Source organism: Lichenostomus cassidix, unplaced genomic scaffold (assembly GCF_008360975.1).
Source record: "Lichenostomus cassidix isolate B80296 unplaced genomic scaffold, HeHo_3.0 HiC_scaffold_33, whole genome shotgun sequence".
NCBI classification, from domain to species: domain Eukaryota; kingdom Metazoa; phylum Chordata; class Aves; order Passeriformes; family Meliphagidae; genus Lichenostomus; species Lichenostomus cassidix.
The window spans coordinates 2,536,036-2,547,094 of record NW_028147632.1 but is presented as its reverse complement, the minus strand read 5'-3'; the positions used below and the strand labels follow the sequence as shown (position 1 = coordinate 2,547,094).

General features: G+C 49.9%; 2 protein-coding genes and 1 long non-coding RNA gene across 3 annotated transcripts; 2 read left to right on the top strand and 1 right to left on the bottom strand.

Moving 5' to 3' along the window:
* Positions 1-1,546: 1,546 nt before the first annotated feature.
* Positions 1,547-2,203, top strand: LOC146421481 (uncharacterized). The gene is made up of 3 exons (XR_014848683.1): positions 1,547-1,624; positions 1,875-2,068; positions 2,130-2,203. It is a non-coding gene; the product is annotated as an uncharacterized LOC146421481 (long non-coding RNA).
* Positions 2,204-4,089: 1,886 nt separating this feature from the next.
* Positions 4,090-5,903, bottom strand: LOC146421480 (beta-1,3-galactosyltransferase 4-like). Its single transcript, XM_085047158.1, has 2 exons — positions 4,273-5,903; positions 4,090-4,128 (listed from the first exon to the last, which is right to left on the bottom strand). The coding sequence occupies exons 1-2, from the start codon at positions 5,794-5,796 to the stop codon at positions 4,090-4,092; spliced, it is 1,563 nt and encodes a 520-aa protein (XP_084903284.1). The 5' UTR covers positions 5,797-5,903.
* Positions 5,904-6,125: 222 nt separating this feature from the next.
* On the top strand, positions 6,126-9,577 carry LOC146421479 (prefoldin subunit 6-like). Its single transcript, XM_085047397.1, has 4 exons — positions 6,126-6,178; positions 7,174-7,243; positions 8,241-8,311; positions 9,437-9,577. Exons 1-4 carry the CDS (start codon positions 6,128-6,130, stop codon positions 9,563-9,565), a joined length of 321 nt encoding a protein of 106 aa, XP_084903523.1. The 5' UTR covers positions 6,126-6,127; the 3' UTR covers positions 9,566-9,577.
* The last annotated feature ends 1,482 nt before the right edge of the window (positions 9,578-11,059 follow it).

Sequence of the window (11,059 nt, the reverse complement as noted above, 5' to 3'; positions counted from 1 at the left end):
TTTTGGAGTCCCAAATGTCCCCAAATCCCATTTTTGGGTCCCCAAATGTCCCAAAATCCCATTTTTTGGGTCTCCAATTCCCTATTTTTGGGTCCCCACTTCCCATTTTTGGGGTTTTTCTCCCCATTTTTAGGGTCCCAAAGTGTCCCCAAATCCCCATTTTGGTGTCCCCAATTCCCATTTTTGGATCCCCAATTCCCATTTTTGGGATTTCTCCCCATTTTTGGGGTCCTAAAGTGTCCCAAATCCTCCTTTTTTGGGTCCCAAAGTGTCCCCAGTTCCCATTTTTGGGTCCCCAAAGTGTCCCCAATCCTCATTTCTGGGTTTTTCCCCCATTTTTTGGGTCCCCAATTCCCTATTTTAGGGTCTCATTCCCAATTTTGGGGTCCAAAATGTCCCCAAATCCCCATTTTGGTGTCCCCAATGTCCCAAATCGCCATTTTTGGAGTCCCAAATTCCCATTTTTGGCTCCCAAAGTGTCCCCAATCTCCATTTTTGGGGTTTTCTCCCCATTTTTTGGGTCCCCAGTTCCCAATTTTGGTGTCCCCAGTCCCCAATTTTGGTGTCCCCAAATCCCATTTTTTGGGTCCCCAATTCCCTGCTTTAGGATCCCATTCCCATTTTGGGGTTTTCTCCCCATATTTTGGTCCCAAATTCCCAATTTTTGGGGTCCTAAAGTGTCCCAAATTCCCAATTTTTGGGTCCCAAATGTCCCCAAATCCCCATTTTTGGGTCCCCAATTCCCTATTTTAGGGTCCCATTCCCAATTTTGGGGTTTCTCTCCCCATTTTTGGGGTCCTAAAGTGTCCCAAATCCTCTTTTTTGGGTCCCCAATGTCCCCAGTTCCCATTTTTGGGTCCCCAAAGTGTCCCCAATCCTCATTTCTGGGTTTTTTTCCCATTTTTTGGGTCCCCAGTTCCCAATTTTGGTGTCCCCAGTCCCCATTTTGGGTCCCCAAAATCCCAATTTTTGGGTCTCCAAATCCCAATTTCAGATCCTGTTCCCATTTTTGGGGTTTCTCTCCCCATTTCTGGGTCCTCAATGTCCCAAATCCCCATTTTGAGGTCCTCAATCCCCATTTTTGGGTCCCCAAAGTATCTCATCCTCACTTTTGGGTTTTTTGCCTTATTTTTTGGGTCCCCAATCCCTATTTTTGGTATCCCCAAGTGTCTCCAATCCTCATTTTTGGGTCCCCAATCTCCATTTTTGGGTCCCAAGGTGTCCTCATTTTTGGTGTCCCCAGTGTCCCCTCCTCCATTTTGGGGTCTCTCTCCCCATTTTCGGGGTCCCAATGTCCCCAGTTCCATCCCTTCCCATTTTTGGGGTCCCCAAATGTCCCCAGTCCCCATTCTGGTGTCCCCAATGTCCCAAATCCCCATTTTTGCAATTTCTCTCCCCATTTTTGAGTCCCCAAAGTGTCCCAAATCCCCATTTTTGGGTCCCAGATTGTCCCCAAATCCCCATGTTGGTGTCCCCAGTGTCCCAAATCCCCTCCAGCCAAGGCCACCGCCGTGTCACCAGCTTTGGGGACTTTATTGGGGTGGCACTGGGGGACATCCAGGTGACATCTAGGTGACATCAGTGTCACCGTGCCAGCTCCAGGTGACATCCAGGTGACATCAGTGTCACCACACCGGCTCCAGGTGACATCAGGTGACATCTCCAGGTGACATCAGTGTCACTGTCCCAGCTCCAGGTGACATCAGGTGACATCAGTGTCACTGTCCCAGCTCCAGGTGAGATCAGGGTGACATTGAGGTGACATCTCTGTGTCACATCTGTGTCCTTGGGTGACACTGGGGGACATCAGGTGACTCTAGGTGACATCCAGGTCACTGTGCCAGCTCCAGGTGACATCAGGATGTGACATCCAGGTGACTGTCCCAGCTCCAGGTGACACCTGGGTGTCACATCTGCGTCCTTGGGTGACATTGGTGCCACCATGCCAGCTCCAGCTGACATCCAGGTGACACTGGGGTCACTGTGCCACGTCCAGGTGACATCCCTGTCATTGTCCCAGGTCTGTGTGTCACATCTGTGCCACTGGGGGACATCGGGTGACATCAGGGTCACTGTGGCAGGGCTGGGTGACATCAGGTGACATCCAGGAAACATCAGGTGACATCCAGGTCCCTGTGCCAGCTCCAGGTGACATCGGGTGACATTGGTGTCACCATGCCAGGTCCGGGTGACATCCATGTCACTGCACCAGTGCTATCCAGGTGACAGCTGTGTCACTGTCCCAACTCCATGTGACATCCGTGTCACCCTCTGTGTGACATCCGTGTCACCTCGCGGGGTCCACGTCACTGTGTGACAGCTGTGTCACCATCCAGGGTCCGTGTGACATCCGTGTGACATCTCTGTCACCTCGCGGGCTCCGTGTCCTTGTGTCACCGTGTGCCACCTGTGTCACATCCGTGTGACATCCGTGTCACCATGCCAGGTCAGCGTGTCCCAGCCGTGTCACTCAGGGGGTGACAATGCCACCGCTGCCACGTCCTCCACACCTTTGTCACCATGTCACCGCCATGTCACCGTCTGGTGTCCCCAGGTGTGACATCAGTGTCACCATCTGGTGTCCCCATGTGACATCAGTGTCACCATCCGGTGTCCCCATGTGTGACATCAGTGTCACCGCCACGTCCCCAGCAAAGCCACCAGAGACCCTCAGCCCCGCCTGGGGGAGCTTTGTCCCCATTTCTGGTGTCCCCAGGGTGTCACCTCCCCATTTTTGGGAGGTCCTGTCTCCATTGGGGGATGTCCCCCCGTGACGTCACTCCAACATTTGCTGTCCCCATTTTGGGGTGTCCTTGTCCCATTCGGCAGGGGTGGTTCCCCCACCCATGACGTCACACCCGATGACGTCACACCCCCATGACGTCACTCCCCCAACCGCTGTCCCCATTTTGGGAACGGTCCATATCCCATTTGGGGGGTGGGGTGGGGGTGTGCCCCCCCACCGTGACGTCATTCTATCATGACGTCACTCTATCATGACGTCACTCCCTAGTGACGTCACACCCCATGACATCACACTCCCAATGACGTCACTCCCTTATTTAGAAGAGTCCATGTCCCATTTCGGGGGGGGCGGGGTGTCTCCCCACCCACGACGTCACCCCCCCCATGACGTCATCCCATTTAGGAGGATCCATGTCCATTTTTGGGGGGGAGGTTCCCCCACTCATGACGTCACCCCCATGACGTCACTTCCCATGTAGGAAGGCTCAGGTCCCATTTCGGGGGGGTGTCACCCCCACTACGGGGGTGTCCCCACCCACGATGTCACCCCCCAATGACGTCACACACCCCAATGACGTCACTCCCCCATTTCGGAGGGTCCTTGTCCCATTTTGGGGCTGGTTACCCCACCCATGACGTCATCCCCATGACATCATCCCCATGACGTCACTCCCTTATTTAGAGGCATCCTTGTCCCATTTCGGGGGAGACTCGCCCCCAATGTGGGGTGTCCCCACCCACGACGTCACCCCAAATGACGTCACACCCCCCATGATGTCACACCCCCATTTGGGCGGGTCCTTGTCCCATTTTGGGGGTGGTTCCCCCACCCATGACGTCATCCCCATGACGTCACTCCCTCATTCAGAGGAGTCCATGTCCCATTTCGGGGGGGATGTCTTACCCATGACGTCACTCCCCATGACATCACACCCCAATGACGTCACTCCCCCACTTAGGAGGGTTCATGTCCCATTTCGGTGGAGAGTCGCCCCCAATGTGGGGGTGTCCCCACCCATGACGTCACACCCCCATGACGTCACTCCCCCATTTAGGAGGGTTCATGTCCCATTTCGGGGGGGAGTCTCGCCCCTACTGGGGGTGCTCCACCCATGACGTCATCCCCATGACGTCACTCCCTTATTTAGAAGAGTCCGTGTCCATTTTGGGGGGGGGGGGTGTTTTCTCACCCCCACTGGGGGTGGTTCCCCCACCCATGACGTCACCCTCAATGACATCACTCCCCACAACGTCACCCCGTGACGTCACCCCCCCATTTCAGGGGGAGTCTCGCCCCCACTATTGGGCTTCCCCCACCCAATGACGTCACACCCCCAAATGACGTCACACTCCCATTTCGGGGTAGTCACCCCCACTATCGGGCTGTCCCCACCCAATGACGTCACACCCCCAATGACGTCACTCCCCCTTCCCCCACACCCACTCCCCCAACGCCAACACCCTACACCTCAACACCCCCAAAACCCCCTCCAGCCCCCCGCAAACCGCCCCCGTCCCCTCCCTTACCTCCCCCCAGACGCCCCTCATGTCGGGGGGCCGCACCCCGTGCGCGCTGAACAGCGCCCCCCCGAGGCAGCAGCGATCCGCGGGGACCCGCAGCGACCCCCCGAACCGCGCCGAGTGCCGCGCCGCGACCCCCGCCCGCGCCGCGCACAGCCCCAGCCACACGTCCTCCGGCGCCACCCGCGCCACCCCCGCCGCCGCCCGCAGCACCGCTGTCGCCGCCTGTCGCGACAGGACGTACGCCGTGCCGCTGCAGTAGGGCGGGAAGGTGCTGGGGGGGTACAAATCCACGGGGACGTGGTGGCGGCTGCGCGGGTCGCGGTTTGGGGACACCCGCCAGTGCACGCGGCCCAGGTAGAGGCGGCGGGGGGTGGCGGGGCGCGACAGGTATGTCGCGATAGCGGGGACGTTGAGGAACACGTCATCGTCGGCTTTGAGGAGGAAAGGCGCGGCGGGGCAGCAGGCGGTGGCCCAGCGGAGCAGCAGGAAGGTTTTGAGGGTGAGGTTGGCGTAAGTGTCGCCGAAGTCGCCCTGCAGGACGTCGCGGTGTCGCTGCCATTCCCGCTGCAGCTCCCGCTGGGTGTCCCCCGAGCGGGGTTTGCCCACCACGAACACCGTGCGGTGTCCCCAGGAGTGTCCCCAAGGTCCCCCCCAGGTGTCGCGCACCGCCTGGCGCCGCTCCAGGTGGGAGGTGGCGCTGGGGACCAGGATGAGCAGGAATGGCGCTGGGGACAGCGAGCAGGGCGGGGGGGACAGCAGCAGCCTGGGGGTGACAGAGGGGCTGGGAGAGTCCAGGTCACCCGAGCCACCCGACAGGACACCCAGGCAGCCGGGGGGGGCGGCTGGGCCACTGACTGGGGACCCTGGGCTACTAACTGGGGACCCTGGGCCACTAACTGGGGGAGCTGGGCCACCAACTATGGACCCTGGGCCACTAATTATGGACCCTGGGCCACTAACTGGGGACCCTGGGCCACTAATTATGGACCCTGGGCCACTAACTGGGGACCCTGGGCCACTAATTATGGACCCTGGACTACCAATTCCGACCCCTGGATGGCCATTAATGACTCCTGGACCACCATTAATGACACCTGGGCCACTAATTGGGGCGGCTGGGCCACCAATTGAGACCCCTGGGCCACCAATTATGGCCCCTGGGCCACTAATTACACCCCCTGGACCACCAATTGCGACCCCTGGAGCCCCATTAATGAGCCCTGGACCACCAATTATGGCCCCTGGGCCACTAATCCCACCCCCTTGGCTACCAATTCCAACCCCTAGACCCCCATTAATGACCTCTGGACCACCATTTATGGCCCCTGGGCCACTAATTCCACCCCCTGGACCACCAATTTCCACTTCTGGCCCCTCATTCCCCCCCCACTCCCCCCAGGCCGCCAGGGCCTCGGCCAGCAGCTCCTCTCCCCGCCCGCTCGCCACCACGCCCAGCACCGCTAGCCCCAGGGCCACCAGCGCCACCTTGGCCACCCCTCGCCGCCACCGCCGCCTCCTGGGGCCCATCGCTCACCTCGGGGAGCCCCAAAATCCCCCAAATTCGCCCCAAAATCCGCGCTGAGGGGGGGGCGGCAGCGCTGAGGGCTCTGAGGGAGAGCGGCGAGGGGGCGTGGCCTGAGGGGTGGGCGTGGCGATGTCCATATATGGACAAAAAGGCGGGATTGAACTATGAAGCGGCGCTGTGAGCATGCGTGGAGGGCAGAGGGCGCGCCCAGAAAGGAGGCGTGGTTATATCCATATATGGATATGATAGGCGTGGTTTAGCGGGAGAAAGGCGGGGCTTTGCCCATAAATGGAAATTGTGGGCGGGGTTAGGAGGGGTGAGCGTGGTTTGCGCATGCGCGTTGCGTTGGCCGAGCGGCTCGGAGCGGCGCGCGGCGAGCGGAGGGTGAAAAATGGGGAAAAACGAGAAATTTGGGGAAAATTGGGGGATTTGGGGGAATTGAGGGATCCGGAAGGGATTTGGGGCATCGCGGGTGGAATTTGGGGTGGTTTGGGGAGTTAAGGGGAATTTGGGGATCCAGGAGGGAATTTTGGGGGATTTTGGGGAATTTTGGGGGAATTTGGGGAATTTTGGAATTTGGGGTATCCAGGATGGGTTTGGGGTCTCCAGGATGGAATTTGGTCGATTTGTAAGGATTATTTAGTTTTATTTATTTTTACTTTATTATTTTATCATAATAATTAATTAATATAATAATTATTATATTATAATATCTAATATTTATATCTAATATATAATAATATATTCTTAATAATTAATATTATATTTAAAATAATAATTAATTGATATAATAACTTTATTATTTTATTACAATTTATTTTACTATTTACTTTATTATTTAAATTTTTTTCTTCATTATTATAAAACCATAAGAAAAAATTAAAAATTCAATTAAACATCAACTAACAACATTTAAAGATTTATTAAGGATTCTGAAGGATTTAAAAGATTAAACCTTTAAGGGGAAATTAGGGGGAATTTGGGGAATTTTTTTGGGAATTTTTTTGGGGAGATTTGGGGAATTTTTGGGAATTTTTTTGGGGAGATTTGGGGAATTTTTTGGGGGGATTTTTGGGGAGATTTGGGGTATTTTTGGGGTGGATTTTGGGGTTTCCAAGTGCATTTTTGGGATTTTTTTTTAAATTTTGGGATCCCAAACCCATCTGGGGGGATTTTGGGGGATTTTTTGGGGGATTTTTAGGGTTTTTTGGGGGTTTTGGGGACTCTGGAATTTGTTTTTTTGGGTTCCTGTGGGGTCAGGGGGGATTTTGGGGTGGGGAGATCCCAAAAAATGACCCAAAATCCCCAAAAAATAACCCAAATCTCCCCAAAGTGACCCAAATTTCCCCAAAAATGACCCAAAATCTCCCCAAAAAAAGCCCCAAATGGCAGAGTCGCTGCAGAAGAAGCTCCAGGGGGAGCTGGAGAAATATCAGCAATTGCAGAAAGGTGAGAAAACCCCCAAAAAAAACCCCCAAAAAACCCCAAAATTTGCCCCCAAAAATCCCAAAATCCCCCTAAAAAATCCAAAATCTCCTCTCCAAAAAAAAAACCCCAAATCTCCCCAAGAAACCCCAAAATCCCTCTAAAAAAACCCTCAAAATCTCCCCCAAGAAACCCAAAAATACCCTAAAAGAAATCCCAAAATCCACCTGAAAAATCCAAAATCTCCCTAAAATATCTGAAATCCTTTCCCAAAACAACCCCAAATCCCACCAAAAAAACGCCAAAATTTCCTGGGAAAAAAAAACCCAAAATAACCCCAAAAAAACCCCAAAATCCCACAGAAAAAACCCCAAAATCTGCCCCAAAAAAACCCAGATTTGGGTTTTCCTGACCCAAATTTTGTCTCTTTCTGACCCAAATTTTGGGTTTTCTTGACCCAAATTTTTGTGTCTTTGTAACCCCAATTTTGTGTCTTTCTGACCCAAATTTTTGGGTTTTCCTGACCCAAATTTTGGGTTTCCCTGACCCCAATTTTTGTGTCTTTCTGACCCCAAAGTTTGGATCTTCCTAACCCAAATTTTGTGTCTTTCTAAGCCCAAATTTTTATGTTTTTCTGACCCAAATTTTGGATCTTTCTGACCCAATTTTTGGGTTTTCTTGACCCCAATTTTTGGGTCTTTCTGACCCCAAATTTTGGATCTTCCCAACCCAAATTTTTGGGTTTTCTGCACCCAAATTTTGGGTTTCTCTGACCCCAATTTTGTGTCTTTATAACCCCAAATTTTTGTGTCTCTCTGACCCCAAGTTTTGGGTTTTCCTGACCCCAATTTTGGGTTTTTCTGACCCCAATTTTTGTGTCTTTCTGACCCAAATTTTTGGGTTTTCCTGAATCCAATTTTGGGTTTCCCTAACCCCAATTTTGTCTCTTTTTGACCCCAAATTTTGTATCTCCCTAACCCCAAATTTGTGTTTTTCTGACCCAAATTTTGGATTTTCCCAGAGCTGGGCAGAGCAGTGGCAGCGAGACAGAAACTGGAGACTCAACTGACTGAGAACAACATCGTGCAGGAGGTGAGACCAAAACACCCCAAAATCTGCCCCAAAAATACCCTAAAATACCCCAAAATCTGCCCCTAAAATACCCCAAACTCTGCCCCAAAACCACCCTAAAATAACCCAAAAATATCCCCAAAATACCAAAAAAATACCCCAAATCTGCCCCAAAAACACCCTAAAATAACCCCAAAACACCCCAAAAATACCCCCAACATCTGCTCCAAAATCTGCCCCAAAAACAATATTATTTCCCAAAAAAATCCCAAATTTCCCCCCAAACCCCAAATTCCCCAAAATCCCAATATTTCCCCCAAAATCCCATATTTTCAAAAAAAATCCCATATTTTTTCCCTTCAAAATCCCCATTTTTCCCCCCAAATCTCCCTTTTTCCCCAAAAAATCATTTTCCCCCAAAATCCCAATTTTTCCACTGTAAACCCCAATTTTTTCCCCAAAATCCCAATCTTTCCCCCAAAATCCCAAAAATTTTCCCCAAAAATCCCAAATTTTTCCCCCAAAAATCCCAATTTTTTCCCCAAAATCCCAATTTTTTCACCACCCGTAACCCTAGCATCTGGCCTCCCCTCTTGAGCCCCCCTTGCCTTTCAGCCACCTCCATATCCACCCCAAAATCCCAATTTTTTCCCCAAAATCCCAAATTTTTCCCCACAAAAACCCCATTTTTTCCTCCAAAAATCCCATATTTTCCCAAAACTCCAAATTTCCCCCAAAAAATCCCTAAATTTCCCCCAAATTCCCCCAAATCATTTCCCCCATTTTTCTCCCAAAATCATTTTTCCTCCAAAAATCCCAATATTTTCACCCAAAATCCCAATTTTCCTTTTCAAAAATCCCATTTTCTCCCAAATCCCATATTTTCCCCTCAAAACTCCCAAATTTCCCCCAAATCCCCAATATTTTCTCCCCAAAAATCCCATTTTTTCCCCCATTTTTCCCCCAAAAATCCCATTTTCTCCCAAAATCCCAATATTTTCCCCCAAAATCCCAATTTTTCCCCCAAAATCCCCAATTTTTCCCCCAAAACTCCCCATTTTTCCCCCAAAAAAATCCAAATTTTCCCAAAACCCCAAATTCCTCCAAAACCCCAATAATTTCCCCAAAATCCCAATATTTTTTTAGGAACTGAACCTGCTGGACGATTCCAACCCCATTTTCAAGCTGTTGGGTCCTGTGCTGGTCAGGCAGGAGCTGCAGGAGGCAAAAACCACTGTGGGGAAACGGCTCGAGTACATCAGTGGGGAGATGTAAAAACCCGAAATTTTGGGGGGTTTTGGGGTTTTGGGGTTTGGGGATTTTTTGGGATTTTTTGGGGATTTTTTGGGATTTTTTGGGGGTTTTTTAGGGGTTTTTATGTGGATTTTTTGGGGTTTTTACGTGGATTTTGAGGGGATTTATGTGGATTTTTGGGGTTTTTATGTGGATTTTTGGGGAATTTGGAGGGGATTTGGGGTTTTCCTTAAGGAGATTCGGGATTTTCTGGAGTACATCAGTGGGGAGATGTAAAAACCCAAAATTTTGGGGGTTTTTGGGGTTTTTGGAATATTTTGGGATTTTTTGGGATTTTTTGGGGGATTTTTTGGGGGTTTTTTAGGGGTTTTTGGGGTTTTTATGTGGATTTTTGGGGAATTTTGGGGTTATGGGGATTTTTTTGGGAGATTTGGGGTTTGGGAATTTGGATTTGAAAGGAATTTTTTGGGGATTTTGTGGGGGATTTGGGGTTGAGATTTAGGGGTTGAATTTTGGGGATTTTGGGGATTTTTTGGGGATTTTTGGGTTTTGGGTGGGGATTTTGGATTTTGGGGATTTTGGGGGTTTTGGGTTTTATGGGTTTTGTTTTGGGATTTTTTGGATTTGGGTTTTATATTTTTGGGTTTTTGGAATTTGAATTAGTTTTGGGGATTTTGGGGAATTTTGGGGATTTTTGGGTTTTAAGGGGATTTGGGATTTTTTTTCAATTTGAGGACTTTGGGGAGGATTTGGGAGGATTTTGGGTGGAAATTTGGGGATTTTGGGGAATTTTTTTGGATTTTTTTTTAATTTTGGGGAAATTTTGGGCAATTTTGGGGACTTTTGGGAATTTTAGGGAACTTTTTGGGAATTTTTAGGAATTTTTTGGGGAATTTTGGGTGGAAACTTGGAAATTGTTGGGAATATTTTTTGGGATTTTTTTTTGGATTTTAGGGAATTCTTTGGCGGTTTTGGGTGGATTTTGGGAATTTTGGGGGTTTTTTGGGGGATTTTTGGGGAATTTTGGGGATTTTTGGGGATTTTGGGGATTTTTTGGGGGATTTTTGGGGATTTTTTGGGGATTTTTGGGGATTTTGGGGATTTTTTTGGGGATTTTTGGGGATTTTGGGGGTGAGTTGAGGGAATTTTGGGAAATCTTGGGAAATTTGGGGAATTTGGGGTAATTTTGGCTGGAAATTTGGGGATTCGTGGGAATTTTTGGGTATTTTTTGGGGCTTTTTGGGACTATTTTTGGGTTTTTTCTTTTATTTTTGGGGATTTTTTGGGGATTTTTTTGGATTTTCTTGGAATTTTTTGGGGGATTTTTTGGGGATTGTTTTGGGATTTTAGGGAATTTTTTTGGGTGGATTTGGGGAATTTCAGGGGAGAGTTGAGGAAATTTTGGGTGGAAATTTGGGGATTTTGGGGAATTTTGGGAATTTTAGGGAGTTTTTTTTTATTTTAGGGAATTTTTGGGGATTTTTTTTTGGATTTTGGGGAATTTTTTTGGATTTT

Excerpts from the sequence above, each read along its gene's own strand:
- LOC146421479 (XM_085047397.1), top strand. The coding sequence starts at position 6,128 with ATGCGCGTTGCGTTGGCCGAGCGGCTCGGAGCGGCGCGCGGCGAGCGG. Across the intron at positions 7,244-8,240 it reads ATATCAGCAATTGCAGAAAG|AGCTGGGCAGAGCAGTGGCA; the intron begins GTGAGAAAACCC and ends GGATTTTCCCAG. Across the intron at positions 8,312-9,436 it reads AGAACAACATCGTGCAGGAG|GAACTGAACCTGCTGGACGA; the intron begins GTGAGACCAAAA and ends ATATTTTTTTAG.
- LOC146421480 (XM_085047158.1), bottom strand. The coding sequence starts at position 5,796 with ATGGGCCCCAGGAGGCGGCGGTGGCGGCGAGGGGTGGCCAAGGTGGCG. Across the intron at positions 4,129-4,272 it reads TGAGGGGCGTCTGGGGGGAG|CCCGATAGTGGGGGTGACTA; the intron begins GTAAGGGAGGGG and ends GGGTGGGGACAG.